Below are 16,245 nucleotides of genomic sequence, written 5' to 3'. Positions count from 1 at the left end.
CAAATCGAGAAAAGGATAAAAGTTTTATGAGAGTACCTCGAGAAGAAATCTAGAAAGGGCGGAAGAGTGCAAGATTTTACAAAGATGACGAGAAAAGTGGAACGCACTCCAGTCCAAGAGAGCGGAGTCGTAGAACGCACGAATTTGCAGTGATCACTTCGTCAAAGCTTTGTTTGATATACTTTTAATATACTTAAACAACAGGACGGCGTGGCGAAGTTGGTAGAGTGGCCGTGCCAGCAATCTGAGGGTTGCTGGTTCAATCCCCACCTTCTACTGTCCTAGTCACGTCCATTGTGACCTTGAGCAAGACACTTCACCCTTGCTCCTGATGAGCCTGGTTAGCGCCGTGCATGGCAGCTCCCGCATTCAGTGTGTGAATGTGAATGGGTGAATGTGGAAAATAGTGTCAAAGCGCTTTGAGTTCCTTAAGAAAGGTAGAAAAGCGCATACAAGTATGACCCATTACCATTTACTTTAGTCGTTTTGTATTTCAATTGAAGTATTATCTTAACATTATTTTTATTTTAATTTTAAATTTAAAAAAAGTTGGGGTCAATATGATAGCTTGTCAGAAAAGGTCCTTCTACCTCTCTACTCTTTAGTTTGTTAAATGAATATACAGTCCTGGTGTCAGATGTCGGGTGCTAGTCGTCGCAGTTTTGGACACGTACTCGCAAGAGGCAAAGGTAAATCATTAATTGCTAACTTCCCCGAGCAAAAACGATGCATATTTATTCGGGAGAGTCCATCCATCCATCCATTTTCTACCGCTTGTCCCTTCTGGGGTTGCAGGGGATGCTGGAGCCTATCTCAGCTGCATTCGGGCGGGAGGCGGGGTACACCCTGGACAAGTCGCCATCTCATCGCAGGGCCTATTCGGGAGAGTCTTGATACCAATTTCCTTGACCCAGCCACACACAAAGAAGTTGTAGACCTCCAAGTTTTCATCTGTTTTGTCGTGTAGAATGAGATCCGGAGCACCACATAGTTCCATATATCTGGGAACTCAACCAACAGATATTCCTTGATATCGCTTGAAAAATATTTTTTGATAAAGTACATGGATCGATTCCGTTTTCCATACTTTGATTTATTTTGCTCGTGTCTTTTTTTTTGCAGGAATCTAGGCCTCTTGTGTACTCAGATAGTTTGCAACAACATCCATCTTGACTTGGTTGACCACCACTGTTTTTCACTTCCAGAAATAAGTCATGTGATGGAATACAAACAATTAGTATTATACATATTGTATTAATGTTTTGTTTTTCTGCATGAGCAAAGAGACTCAAGAAATATGAGAATATATATGCACTTAACATGTTTATTAAAAAGATTTACTAAACAAAACATTCATCCACTTTAATGTGGATCTCCTTTTGTGTTAGTAATGTACTGTTTATAGATGAAAGTGCAAAAAAGTCAATATTTAACATATATGACAAATCTCACCTTGTGTTTTGTCATAGCACCAACTATAAGCGGGCAAACCATGCCCGACAGTGTGCCCACCCCATTGGATATGCCCATGAGGATGCTGGCATAACGCGGTGCAATGTCCAAGTGGTTGACATTGAAACCTAAAACGGGATAAACATCAGAAGTTGGACACACTGGAAAACAGAACAGAAACCAAACAGGAGTCACCTGAGATTGCAAAGCCGGAAAACCCCACAGCGAGAACCAAGAAGCTGATGGCGACCCCCTTTGTGTGTGAGAAGCCCACCACCAGAAGCAGGGTGGCCTCCATGCCAAAGCCTGAAGAAGAAGAAAAGTCTTTCTATTTTTAGTAGTGACCTCAAGTTTCTCCTCCACTCTGAACTGCATGTACTGTGTACACTGCTCAGTTTCACTTTAATATTGATCCAGTCTTCTTTGAGGAAAAAATAGACCAACACTGAAAGAGCCAACGCTTTTGATTTGTAGCTTCACTCAATGCCGCAAAAGAAAGTAAAGTTCACCCTAAAAACAAAAGGTATTTTACTCATAGCATGATGTAGGAACAGTATACAACTGCTTTGGCACTTTTGGTTCTTACCATAGTACAGGGGCGGCTCCAGGATTTTTTCTTACCCATTTTTATGACCTCGGTTGTCATTTAAAAAAAAAAAAAATCTGTTACGATAAACAGCACAAGCATGTGGTTCGATACAACATTCGTTTTGACTGAATATGACCACGAATATTCATTAAAACAGTTAAGCCGAACACGAGCGACGATGGCAAAAAAGTTTCACATGCAAAAATGACAGATTACAGCAAACGGACCGGGCCCATGCGCCTGCTAATAACCAGAAAATACATCCAAAATACAACAGGTGTCTTTATTCCATATACACACAACTATGCATTGGCAACTACACCTATGTAGATATTGCACCAAAAACCAGACATTTGCAGCTAGAATAGTCATTTACCACATTAGCAATGTATAGAGAGTATTTCTTTAAAGTTAAGACTAGTTTAAAGTTATCTTCATTGGAAAGTACAGTGCTTTTCCTTCAAAAATAAGGACATTTCAATGTGACCCCAAACTTTTGAACGGTAGTGTATATATATATATATATATATATATATATATATATATATATATATATATATATATATATATATATATATATATATATATATATATATATATATATATATATATATATATAGTACAGGCCAAAAGTTTGGACACACCTTCTCATTTAATGGGTTTTCTTTATTTTCATGACTATTTACATTGTAGATTGTCACTGAAGGTATCAAAACTATGCATGAACACATGTGGAGTTATGTACTTAACAAAAAAAGGTGAAATAACTGAAAACATGTTTTATATTCTAGTTTCTTCAAAATAGCCACCCTTTGCTCCGATTACTTTTTCACACACTCTTGGCATTCTCTCGATGAGCTTCAAGAGGTAGTCACCTGAAATGGTTCTCACTTCACAGGTGTGCTTGAAGCTCATCGAGAGAATGCCAAGAGTGTGCAAAGCAGTAATCAGAGCAAAGGGTGGCTACAATTCCGTCCTCACTGTCCTCAATCTCTTCTGATCTCTCTTCATCTTCCATTGTTGCCAACTCCTTAGTAAGGAAAAAAGCTATTCACTTTTATAAGAGTTGCCAGAAGATGATAGATGACATCATTGCTTCATTTGTATAATTGATTACAATGGATGCTGTAGGAGAGAGGAATAACATAGTAGGATACATACAAAGTGAGTTAAAAAGGCAAATTATGAGTACAATTGTAAATGAATTTTAGTTTAGTTGTATTTTTCTTTGTTCTACATCGTCATATGTTAGAGCAGGGGTGTCACACTCATTTTAGCTCAGGGGCCGCATGGAGGAAAATCTGTGCACACGCGGGCCGGACTATTAAAATCATGGCATTAAAACTAAGAAATAAAGAGAACTTCAGATTGTTTTCTTTGTCTTACTTTGGCCAAAAATAGAACAAACACATTCTGAAAATATTACAATAAAAATATAGGAAAAAAATAAAAATAAAATGTTTAGATTCAAGAAGGAAAGAAGAAAGTGAATGAATGTTTATAACTGAATACATTTACATATGCAGAAAAATGTGTTTTCTTTTGTATACTTTTTTTTTAAAATGAATTAAGTAACGTTTATGACAACTTTTTCCAAAACACAATATAGCATGTGAGGTATAACAGGATAATGCATACATTTATTATTTGTTTTCAAAACGGTTACAAAGAAAGTAGCACCCCAAAAATGTACTGTGAGACCCCATTTTCATGACTTGATTGACCCCATTTTCAAAATTCTTAGCGCCAACACTGATGGAGTATTGGTGCGTGCAAAACAGCAGCAAGCGGCTGTGGCCTGCGGGCCGGTTCTAATACTAATCAAATATCATCCCGGGGGCCATAGATAATTTATTCGCGGGCCGGATCTGGCCCGTGGGCCTTGACTTTGACACCCCTGAGCTACACCTTTAAGCTACATTTAAACCAGACTTTGACACATAAGTGTTAGAGTATCAAATTCCATTAAAAGACTGAAGGGTTGTGATATTCACGGTCAAAATACATTTATTGACTCGCTCATTAAGTGAAGTGAAGTGAAGTGAATTACATTTATATAGCGCTTTTTCTCAAGTGACTCAAAGCGCTTTACATTGTGAAACCCAATATCTAAGTTACATTTAAACCAGTGTGGGTGGCACTGGGAGCAGGTGGGTAAAGTGTCTTGCCCAAGGACACAACGGCAGTGACTAGGATGGCGGAAGCGGGAATTGAACCTGCAACCCTCAAGTTGCTGGCACGGCCACTCTACCAACCGAGCTATACCGCCCCGAATGATAGGTTTGCTTTTGTTCTTAGTGTAACAGTGATGAAAAATGTACATTAATCTTCCTTTGTAAACCAAGTCAGAAACAGCAGCAGCTTTGCATAGAGTGGGTGTGCATCTCCTCTCAGCCCTGACTGGAATGGTACTTTACTGTCATTGTACAGGACAAGATAGAGACGCCAAGACCCGCCTTACGTTACGTCTGATTGGTGCCTTCCATGGTTGGCTAAATTTAGGCACAAAATGTATGGATTGATTCTGGGATTGGTTATTTTGGCCAATCAATCAGTTACTTGAACTACAACAAGTCACGAGGAAAAAAGTGTATTATTATGGAAAAAAATAAATAAAATAGTGAATGGGGAAATATTAGCGTGAGAAATGTCAAGTTTGGGGTGTGGCGTGAGAATGGGTTAAACTGCGTAATTATCACGCTTGGCATAGGTAGGGACACCATTAAGTCGCCCTGGCACTTCTTGTACCTTGTACTGTAGTATCTTTCCTGGTGCTAGCATGCTAATTGTTAGCATGTTAGCTTCTGTGGCTAATATAAAAATGCTAAAACATACATGGCACGATGTACGGACATTAGAGAATTGCCTTGACACTTTTGGTACATAGTTCAATCTTGCCAGGTGCTAACATGCTAAATGTTAACGTGTTAGTATTTTAGATGTTTTATATTAATATAACAATACTAATACATACATTGTATGATCTACGGCCACTACAGAAGTACCTTGTAGAGATGTGAACGGCTCTTAAGTGGAAGATGAGAGCTGATTCGCAAATGCTAGCCGTTCGTTTGGGAGCCAATTTTTATGCACATACAGATAAAGCGTCGCCTGACTGGCAACTTGACTAGAAAATTAGTCAGAGTCAAAGAAAGCATAGCATTTCGATTTACTTATTAAAAAATGTTTTATTTAATTTTTTTTTATTGTTTATTTGTATTTTTTTTAATTTGAATTCACTTTTTTGGTTCATTGTTCTGAAGTACATCAATTATTTTATTATATTATTCTTACTTATTATTTATGTATTATTTATGTATAGTTAAAATGCTCTTGTGTTACAAAGGTTTCTTCGGTAGGTGAAAATTAAAAATGGTGATGTCACTGTCAAAGCATAGCGATATGGCATCACCTTGTGGATTGTTTACGATGAAAACACAACAAAAATACAATTATAGAGAATATTTCAGAATAATTACCACCAATAGACTAATATTTGTATAGATTTAAATTATTCTGATCCCCATCTTATCCCGTAACTGCTACCAGTGATCATTTCTTTTATTTAAAAAAGAAAAAACAGTTAAAAAAAGGGTTATGATAATGAGCCAGTCCTTTGATTGGCTCTTTGAAAGGAACTGCTCCTCAATATCCGTCTACCTTTAAATAGCCATAAATCCCATCTCTACTGTCTTGGCCCTTTTGGTACATTAGTACTATCTTGTCTGGGGCTAGAATACTATTTTTTAGCTTGCTAAATGTCAGAAAAATTGTATGTAATATATCAAAAAACTTTCCACTCTATGGGTTTTCCTGTGGGCACGATGAGAGATGTCTTTGTTGTACCAAGCGGGGGCTTTGGAGGATGCGACAGGTATACGATGGAAGGAGACGGGAGGTGTTAACCATTGTCCTCAGCTAGCCGGCACAGCTGGACCAAGAACTTCAAAGCGGACAGATGGCAAGATCTTCCCAAACTTCCTGAGGAACTATCTCTGAACTATTTGGTAACCGAGGGCAACGCTATTTACGACGCGCTGCCCTCTTGATGTAGCTGGAGCCAGGATGAGCCGAGGCCGAGACATCCTTTCCTTTTGTCTTCGATGTGACCAAGAACAGCGACTGTTTTGCATACTTCCTATACCTGCGGTGACGTGTTGGTGCGTGAACATTGAATATCTAAAATAAAAGAGGAGACGAGACCTTCCTTCGGGAGAGCATGGGTGACACTGTAGAGGGTACAGTGTCAACATGGCATCTCCTCAATTGAGTCCAAATTTGATTCTTTCCCTGCTTGATTCTTTGTCTCTTGTCTGTTTTAATAGATGTCAAACCGGGTTTGAAACTAACATCTAATTGGTCCTTCGAGCCGGATCCAATACGTTTTGACGATTCCAGCAAGAGTGAGTGAAACCAGAAAGACCATGGCAACCAAATCCTGATTGAGGAACTGCTTTTCTTCATTTTGGCTGGAATTTGAAAAGCTGACGGAAATCCGAGGACAAGAGGAAGGAACGCAGAGAGCAGTGAGTACATTTCAATTGACAGAGAAAGAAACATCTAGGGTGTCGGAGTCCCACAATACATTTTGAAATATCCGTGAACTATTACAAACCCTGTAAATCCTAGGCTCTAACAGGTAAATAGGCCAAATAATTAGAGGGGTGTCGGAGTCCAAAGTCTGTGAGTATTAAAATTTAAAATAAAAACTGAATTAAAATAAAAACTGAAGAGGCCAAAATACTGAAGGGTGTCGGAGTCCCACAATATCCGTCAACCATAAACAAACATACTGGAGGGTGTCGGAGTCCCACAATAAATATTGAAATATCTGTGAATCAATATCCTGAGGACGACGGCGTCCAACGCAGACCTAAAATGGTCTATTCAGAAAAAAACTGAATTTTTGTCCGTAAAAAACAATAACCTGGAGGGTGTCGGAGCGCTACATGAATGAAACATGAAATTTCCGAGTATCATAACACTGAAAGGTATGAATGAACTTGAGAGTGTGTGGGAGTAATCGCCATTCGGCTATCACTCCATATTAAAGTTGTGAGAAGTAAATAGTGGGTTATTGTGGAAGCTTGTAGGCAAGACACCTCCACTGGGGAACCAACTCCAGTAGAAGCGACGTGTACCACAATAATAAATTAAACCACTATCTTACAACAAAGAAAAAAGTCATCCTTATAAATTCGGCTCTGTAGGGGACAACGGATTACTCCAAATTGATAAAATGGGAAAAGGGACAAGTAAACCAAAGGTTAGTCTAAAAGATGAGTTAAAATGTAAAGACTGGAAAGCAGTAGAAATAACAAACCCAGATTTACTGAAATTTCTCGATGACTGGATTTCAAAACATAAATTTACCGGTTGTCTCAAAGTAAGTGATGTATTAAAATTGCGAGAATCAATAATACAAAAATGTGGAAATAACAAAAAGAAGCTAGCCAGAATGGGGTGGGATCACACGAGGAGCTGGATGAGAATGGCTCAAAATAGAGAAGATGGAGAAAGACAGGAAAAAAGGGAAGAAAAGGGAGAAAGTGAAAGAAAAGAAAAAGAAGAGGAAAAAGAAAGGGCTAAGAGAGAGAAAAAGCTTATGTTTCATAGAGCTAAAGATATAGGCCCAGTTAGGAGAAGAAATAGGCAAATTGTAAGAGGAGGTAGTGAAGATGAGTCAAATGAGGAAGAAGTACAGAAGGACATACTAAATTATGAGGACTTAAGTAAACAAACAGCGAGTAAATCAGAGATAATAATATAAATAAAGGGTAAAGAAATCAAAATTTAGTGTGACACCGTAGCATGTAAAGTTAAAGAAGTTAAAGTGCCAATGATTGTCACACACACACTAGGTGTGGCGAAATTATTCCCTGCATTTGACCCATTACCCATGATCACCCGCTGGGAGGTGAGGGGTGCATGTACAAGCACATGTAGAGAATAAAATGACTGTGCTAGGTTTAGCCATAGTATCAGATCATGAAGGAGGAATAAGAAATAGAAAAATAGATGGTAAAATTGAGATTGAGTGTGGAGAGAGACAGAGGGAGAGAGAAAAATAAAATAGGACAAAAAAAAATCTCAAAGTGCTACAGTGAGAGAAAAGTAAAAATAAATGAAAAATGGGAAAAAATCAATAAGAAGAATTAATGCTAAATGGAATAAACTAATGCGAAACAGAGATAATGGGGGGTATTGAAATAAGAGATGAAGAAAAGGTAGACTGAAGATATGCATGTATGTTTGGATATATAAAGAGCACTTTTATATATACAAATATATATGTGTATAATTAAATAATGGAATAAATAAAAACCCAGATTAATAACTATAATAAGAGTTGAGATATATAGTATGATAAAATGAATTTATTAGGAAAGAAGAGAGAAAAAAGAAAAAAGAAAAGAAATCTCTTCAAGTGTTGCTGACCTTTGCCCTTAAGAGTGCACTCACGCACCCACACACCACCTTGGGGGGGGGGTGTGTGTGTGTGTGTGTGTGCGTGGCGAATTGGGGGAGGTGTGAAAATGAATATATTACATGTGAGTTTAAAGTAAAAAGTAGGTTTAACTTTGAAGTGTAGTATAACATTCTTAGGTTAGATTATGTTTCAGACATTTGCAACACCATACATCTGAGTGTTGAGCTAAGATAAGATAATGACATAACATAGAATAAATAAGGAGGTATGGCAATCAGGAAAACTATCAGCTAGTGATAGACAACTGTTTGCTTTGAATATTGGTGAATAACAATTGCAAATAAAAAATATAAACAATGGGAAGAATGTAAATTCAGAGTGTAAAAGTATAGATTAATTGGTGTATAGACATTTAAGTGAGTTTAAAACGTTACTTAAAAAATACATAAAGTAAGATGTATAACATTTGAATTAGGAGAAAAATAACATTAGCGTTATTAAATAATCTACATAGTGAAAGACACAAAATAAAAGTCCAATTATGCAAAAGAGAAGTAAAGGATCTAGGACGTTCTCTAAACGGAGATGGACGCACTATTGTGGAAAATAGAAAAACAAAGTACGACAAGTACAAAAACCACAAACAAAGAAGCAATTAAGGTCATTTTTAGGTTTAACCAATTATTGTAGAAGTTGGATACCAAATTATGATGAAATAGTAGCTCCATTAAGTAAATTAATGAACAAATGTAATCAGCTGTAGAGTGGAATTCAGAAGCTGAAGCAGCATTCTGTGAAATAAAAATAGAACAGAATGTGCGATTGTTACAGCAACGAAAATTTTGAAAGCTATCAAATGACCATCAAATTGCTGAATGCAAGCGGCAGAACTAGAAGCATTAATAGAAGCATGTGAAGTAATGAAAGATCAAAAGGTCACAATATATATAAAGATAGCCAAAATATAGGAATGATAAAGTCAACAGGAAAAAATCTGTAACACATTGGAGAACTGATTAAAAAAGAAAAAGAATGGAAGCGGTACAGCTACCAACTAAAATAGCAGTATGCAAATGAGCAGCACACACCAAAAGAACAGACACAGTATCACTAGGAAATGTGTTTGCTGACAAAATAGCAAAACAAGCAATAGAAAAGGACAAACTAGTGACATGAATAATGATGTACTAAAAGATATGCAATAACAAAGTACTCCAAAAGAGAAAGATACATGGATAATTAAGTGGATCCAAAGACTCGTATATTTAAGCATATCAAGGATTCTTGCCAATATTATACTAAGGAACAACTTGATGACATAGGCATAGAAAATAAAAATAACATAAAGGCTACATGGAATATTTTGAATAAAGCAATATAGAATAGGATAAGGCGAACAGAATTACCTAGATATTTAAAGATAATATGTTAATTGAAAACAAAGATGAAATTGTCAATGAATTAAATCAATTCTTTGTAAATGTAGGACCTAGCTTAGCAAACGAAATACCAAGAGCTAATGATAAATCAGGGGATGTCTGGAAAAGGGAAAATAGGGTTATGCAGTCAATGTTTCTTAGTGAGATGACTTGAAAATCTTAGCCGATAATATTGGAGAGAAAATGGTTAAACTAAAATTGTGGTTTGATGTAAATAAATTATCTTTAAACTTGGAAAAGACTACATTTATAGTATTCAGTAATAAAAGAAAGGTAGAAATTAGTTTATCCATAAACAATGTGAAAATTGAGAAGTTGTCTGAAATGAGATTTCTTGGGGTCATCTTAGATGAAAAGTTGACATGGAAAGCTCATATATTGCATGTGAAAAATAAGGTATCTAAAAGCTTATTTATTTTGAACAAGGTTAAATAATACAATGAGAATGTAATATTGCTCAATTATTCTACCTTATTTCAATTATTGTGCAGAAATATGGGGAAATACATATCACAGCAACATAATGTCTTTATTTATTTCGCAGAAAAGAGCAATTCGTATCATTTTTACAGTAGGATATAGAGACCACACAAATGCACTCTTCATTAGGTCAGGATTATTAAAACTAAAAGACATGGTAGAATGGCATACTCTATAAGTGATGTTCAAAGCTAGAAATAAAGTTCTTCCGAAGAACTTACAAAAGTTATTTGTGTTTCACGTCTGAAGATGAGAACCACAAAAGGCCGTATGATTTTAAACATCAAAGAGTGCCAATAAATTAGAAGCAAATGTGCTTGTCTGTTGCTGGTGTGAAAGCAAGGAATTTTCTAAAGAAAGACTTAAAAAGCTGCAAGAATATTTTTGAATTTAAAAAGAGATAACTGTAATTATATCAAACTGATTTGGATTTTGATTGGACGTGTCATTTTGAAAATGCTTAAACGAAAATTAAAAGTATTTTGGAGTTAGGGTGTTGGTGGAGGGAACAGTGATAAAGTCATCTAAAATAATTTGTGTTTAAAAAGGGTCAGATAAATATAAGAATAGTATTCTTCCATCTGTTCCTTTCTAAACATGGAAATGTATAAAAAAACAAAACAATGAAAGTGTTAATTGTACATGGCTTGTATATATGCATTTTCATGAAAGGAATAAAAAGAAATGATGAGGATGATGATGATGAACAAAGAAGACATCTATGTATGTCCAGACAATAAACCAATCTTACAAAGAAAAATCGGTATAAGTGAGCAGCAATATTGAGCCAAGGTTGAACTCATGGCTCAACAGGAGGGATATGATTATCGTCATACAGAAGTACTATACTTCCTATAGTTTAATTCGTATCAAAAAAATGCTTTAATTAAAAAATAAAATGTTGTATACAACATCTAGGCATGGATTTTAATTAAACTAAATAAGAGTGAAGGAGAACATTATTGTCTGGTCATAGTAGATGCATTTTCAATATGGGTAGAAATATTTCTAAAGGAAAAGCAGATGCGCTAATAGTAGCAAAAGCATTATCCAAAGATATAATAGCAAGATATGGTATAAATAAATCTATACAGTGACAATGGACCTTATTTTGTAAATCAATTGATCAAGAAAATATAATTATTATTCCACATTGATATCAAAAATCACTGTGCTTATCATCCACAAAGCGCAGGATTAGTGAAAAGGACAAACGGGAATTAAAAAAAAACAGATTAAAGAAATGTATGGAAGAAACAAAACATCCATGAACAATGTATAGATTTAGTAAAAATGTACAGTACATGAACATTACAAATACAACAAGACTCAGACCATTTGAAATAATATTTGAAAGACCTTATCAGCTACCAAAATTTTGAAAAATCAATGAAAAGGAAACATGAGCATTCTCTAAGGGGGGAGGGATTGTAAATAACTTAAAAAGCAGTAAAGATAGTGGAAAGACCAAGCTGAGTTCACTTAGCACATGGTAAAACGGTCATATAATGGGAAAAGTATTTGGGATTATATTTACATTGCAAAAATGTTATATAATGAAAAAAGTATTTGGGATTGTATTTGTGTTATCAAAGGGACATGTTAATTAGCACACTACAAATTCCACTGTGACGTTTGTAAACATACCATTTGATGGTGTGTCAAAGTTTGATAATGATTGGTTCCTGTTTTGGTAATTAATTTGTTCCTTATGGCGGAGCAAGTGGAAAAGGCTACAAAAACTGATTGTGTTGTATGTATAAGCCCAGAAAATTACTCAAAATTAGTCAAAAAAAAGGTTGAATTGAAGTAATGAGCAAAACAAAATTGACCTTGTAGCTAAAGAGACAAAGCAGAAACCAATATTTGATAAATATGTGAAAAAGCAAATGATACCTGCATTAACATGCAAGGCTCTGTACAACAGTTAGGAAACGTATCATCAGATAACTGCATACACATAGTAAATGTATCAATATTTGTACAAAAATTGTTAACACAGTTCTGAACAGTTTGATATCAGAACATTGGAAAATAACTAGACATGATGTAAACTGGCAAAGTGTTGTAGATCCAACTTATATTGATGGGTGTCCAAAGAAGTATATCTGACGACTATAAATTGGTAAATCAAGTTGCAGCTGGATTTGAATCATACGTCTACTGGTGGTGTACGATTAACAAGAATGTTGACAGAATAAACTACGTCCACTACAACGTACAGAGATTGGACAATTACACTGGCCACGACTTGAAGCCGTCGCTAATCAACTCGCCACCGCTACCTTCCTTATGGCTTTTCAAAACCGTATGACGCTAAACATGGCGGAAAAGGGCGTGTGCGCAATATTTGGTGAACAGTGTTGCATGTTCATACCAAACTGCACAGATGCAGAAAGTAGCCTGACCAAAGCACTGGAAGGCCTGCACACCCTTAACGGTAAACTGAAAGAGCATTCAGGCATAGATACATCTCTGCAGGAGGGGTGGTTGGACGTGTTTGGCAAATACAAGTCTTTGGTATCTGGTAACTATGGCCATGTTCAGCAATACTGACGTTGTGTGGATGTTGTTCTATTCCCTGTCTGTTCTCTGTTTAACCGTCTGATTACCACAGCGATTGGCCCAGCAGATAATAAAGCTGTTCAGATGTACTTCCTGGTGGACGACAAGGAAGATGAATCTGAAGACACCTACCAGGATGGTGTTCCTGATTTATTTCCAGAAATGTCATAATTATGAGGAAAAATTTATGTTCAATTCTGAGTGTAAACATAACTTTGTCGTAGGAAAATTAAGCATTAACTGAAAATTGCAAGAAGAAGTTATTAGGGATAAGGAGATTATGGGAAAGTTTTGTGATATACAGGAGGGAAATGTCAGAAAAATTGTATGTAATATATCAAAAAACTTTCCACTCTATGGGTTTTCCTGTGGGCACGATGAGAGATGTCTTTGTTGTACCAAGCGGGGGCTTTGGAGGATGCGACAGGTATACGATGGAAGGAGACGGGAGGTGTTAACCATTGTCCTCAGCTAGCCGGCACAGCTGGACCAAGAACTTCAAAGCGGACAGATGGCAAGATCTTCCCAAACCTCCTGAGGAACTGTCTCTGAACTATTTGGTAACCGAGGGCAACGCTATTTACGACCCGCTGCCCTCTTGATGTAGCTGGAGCCAGGATGAGCCGAGGCCGAGACATCCTTTCCTTTTGTCTTCGATGTGACCAAGAACAGTGACTGTTTTGCATACTTCCTATACCTGCGGTGACGTGTTGGTGCGTGAACATTGAATATCTAAAATAAAAGAGGAGATGAGACCTTCCTTCGGGAGAGCATGGGTGACACTGTAGAGCAGGGGTCACCAACCTTTTTGAAACCAAGAGCTACTTCTTGGGTACTGATTAATGCGAAGGGCTACCAGTTTGATACACACTTAAATAAATTGCCAGAAATAGCCAATTTGCTCAATTTACCTTTAACTCTATGTTATTATTAATAATTAATGATATTTACACTTAATTGAACGGTTTAAAAGAGGAGAAAACACAAAAAAAATTACAATTACATTTTGAAACAGTTTATCTTCAATTTCGACTCTTTAAAATTCAAAATTCAACCGAAAAAAAGGAGAGAAAAACTTAAAAAAAGAATTTATGGAACATCATTAGTAATTTTTCCTGATTAAGATTAATTTTAGAATTTTGATGACATGTTTTAAATAGGTTAAAATCCAATCTACACTTTGTTAGAATATATAACAAATTGGACCAAGCTATATTTCTAACAAAGACAAATCATTATTTCTTCTAGATTTTCCAGAACAAAAATTTTAAAAGAAATTCAAAAGACTTTGAAATAAGATTTAAATTTGATTCTACAGATTTTCTAGATTTGCAAGAATAATTTTTTTGAATTTTAATCATAATAAGTTTGAAGAAATATTTTACGAATATTCTTCGTCGAAAAAACAGAAGCTAAAATGAAGAATTAAATTAAAATGTATTTATTATTCTTTACAATAAAAAAAATAATGTACTTGAACATTGATTTAAATTGTCAGGAAAGAAGAGAAAGGAATTTAAAAGGTAAAAAGGTACATGTGTTTAAAAATCCTAAAATAATTTTTAAGGTTGTATTTTTTCTCTAAAATTGTTTTTCTGAAAGTTATAAGAAGCAAAGTAAAACAAATAATGAATTTATTTAAACAAGTGAAGACCAAGTCTTTAAAATATTTTCTTGGATTTTCAAATTCTATTTGAGTTTTGTCTCTCTTAGAATTAAAAATGTCGGGCAAAGCGAGACCAGCTTGCTAGTAAATAAATACAATTTAAAAAATAGAGGCAGCTCACTGGTAAGTGCTGCTATTTGAGCTATTTTTAGAACAGGCCGGCGGGCTACTCATCTGGTCCTTACGGGCTACCTGGTGCCCGCGGGCACCGCGTTGGTGACCCCTGCTGTAGAGGGTACAGTGTCAACATGGCATCTCCTCAATTGAGTCCAAATTTGATTCTGTCTCTGTTTGATTCTTTGTCTCTTGTCTTTTTTAATAGATGTCAAACCGGGTTTGAACCTAACACTAATATTTTAGCTAGTTTGCTAATATGAAAATGCTAATACATACAATAGTAAGGGGATTAATGTGGCCCCATTCGTCGCGGCTTACCTGACACATAAAAAGTGACAAATTGGGGGGTGGTGCACTATCCACTTTAGCCGCTATAATATAATAATATAATATATCAGTATATATCATATACTGTATATATAATATGTAAATATTACATATATGTTATATTTTATATTGCTACTATGCTACATTTTTAGTCTACTTTATACCTGCATTATCCTTTCCATCCTTTGTAACTGAGCTACTACGTGGAACAATTTCCCTTGTGGATCAATAAAGTTTGTCTAAGTCTAAGTCTAAGATGGCAGTAGAGTGTTGCTATGTCGTCAGTTGCTATGTGGAGTGGCACTTTCCATCATTTTCAGCAGACTGCATTTCAAAATAATTAACCCCCTACTGTACAAGGCATGATAGGACAATTCTTGCATATTCCATTTACCTCCACAGTTCATAATTTTCCTGACGTTGGTGGTGGTCATGATGTTGTTGGAGCGCAGGTAGTCAGCAAGCTGGCCTCCAATTGGCACAATAATGGTCATGACCAGGTGGGGAAGAGCCGACACTATTCCCACCTGCGGAAACGAGAGACGCAGAAAAGAGGATGAATGAAAGTGGACACGGTAGGACAAGCAAAGAGATATGTAGATCACCTTGCTGATCGCAAAGCCAAACACCTCCTCAAAGTAGGCGGGTTGGCTGATGAGGAGCAAGTAGAAGGTCCAGCTCCTGCAGAAGTTGGCCACAATAATGGCGTAGACTGGCATGGACGTGAAGAAGGCCCTCCATGGTGTGTTGAATTTCTGGAGCAGGACAGAACTTAGTTGACTTTCATAGACAACAAGACATCGGGTGACGACGAAGGAGCCGCGCAGACCGTCACTGTAAATTGAGCCGACTCGCCAATGCTCTCCTCGATGTATTTCCTCTCCTCTTCAGTGATGGTGGGATGGGCGGCGGGGCTCTCGTAAGAGACCATGATCCAGAAGCAGTACCACAAGATGCCAAAACTTCCTGTCGGGTGAAAAAAAGCTGCTTTGCCACATGCTTGTTCAAAAGGTTACAAACATGAGGTATTTTCTACCGTAGACATAGAAGACTGATGACCATCCCGAGTACTGGACCAGGATTCCCGCTAATGGCATGGCGATCACAGCGCCGGCATAAGAACCTGTTTTTAAAAAAATATATAATATAAAGTAAAAACACCACAGGTTCATCGGACAAA

General features: G+C 36.5%; 1 protein-coding gene across 1 annotated transcript in view; it reads right to left on the bottom strand.

Moving 5' to 3' along the window:
- The window catches only part of LOC133655426 (vesicular glutamate transporter 1-like), a 69,333-nt gene that overhangs the window by 8,411 nt on the left and 44,677 nt on the right, over positions 1-16,245 (bottom strand). Inside the window, exons 11-16 of the mRNA XM_062055595.1 lie at positions 16,102-16,188; positions 15,895-16,031; positions 15,671-15,820; positions 15,460-15,592; positions 1,648-1,758; positions 1,453-1,580 (exon numbers count right to left, since the gene is read on the bottom strand). Of these exons, the coding sequence (XP_061911579.1) occupies positions 1,453-1,580; positions 1,648-1,758; positions 15,460-15,592; positions 15,671-15,820; positions 15,895-16,031; positions 16,102-16,188 (746 nt within the window). The remainder of the gene's footprint in view (positions 1-1,452; positions 1,581-1,647; positions 1,759-15,459; positions 15,593-15,670; positions 15,821-15,894; positions 16,032-16,101; positions 16,189-16,245) is intronic.

The sequence above is a fragment of the Entelurus aequoreus genome, linkage group LG08, assembly GCF_033978785.1.
Source record: "Entelurus aequoreus isolate RoL-2023_Sb linkage group LG08, RoL_Eaeq_v1.1, whole genome shotgun sequence".
NCBI classification, from domain to species: domain Eukaryota; kingdom Metazoa; phylum Chordata; class Actinopteri; order Syngnathiformes; family Syngnathidae; genus Entelurus; species Entelurus aequoreus.
The sequence above is the reverse complement of the archived record's forward strand: the minus strand, read 5'-3'. Positions and strand labels throughout refer to the sequence as shown.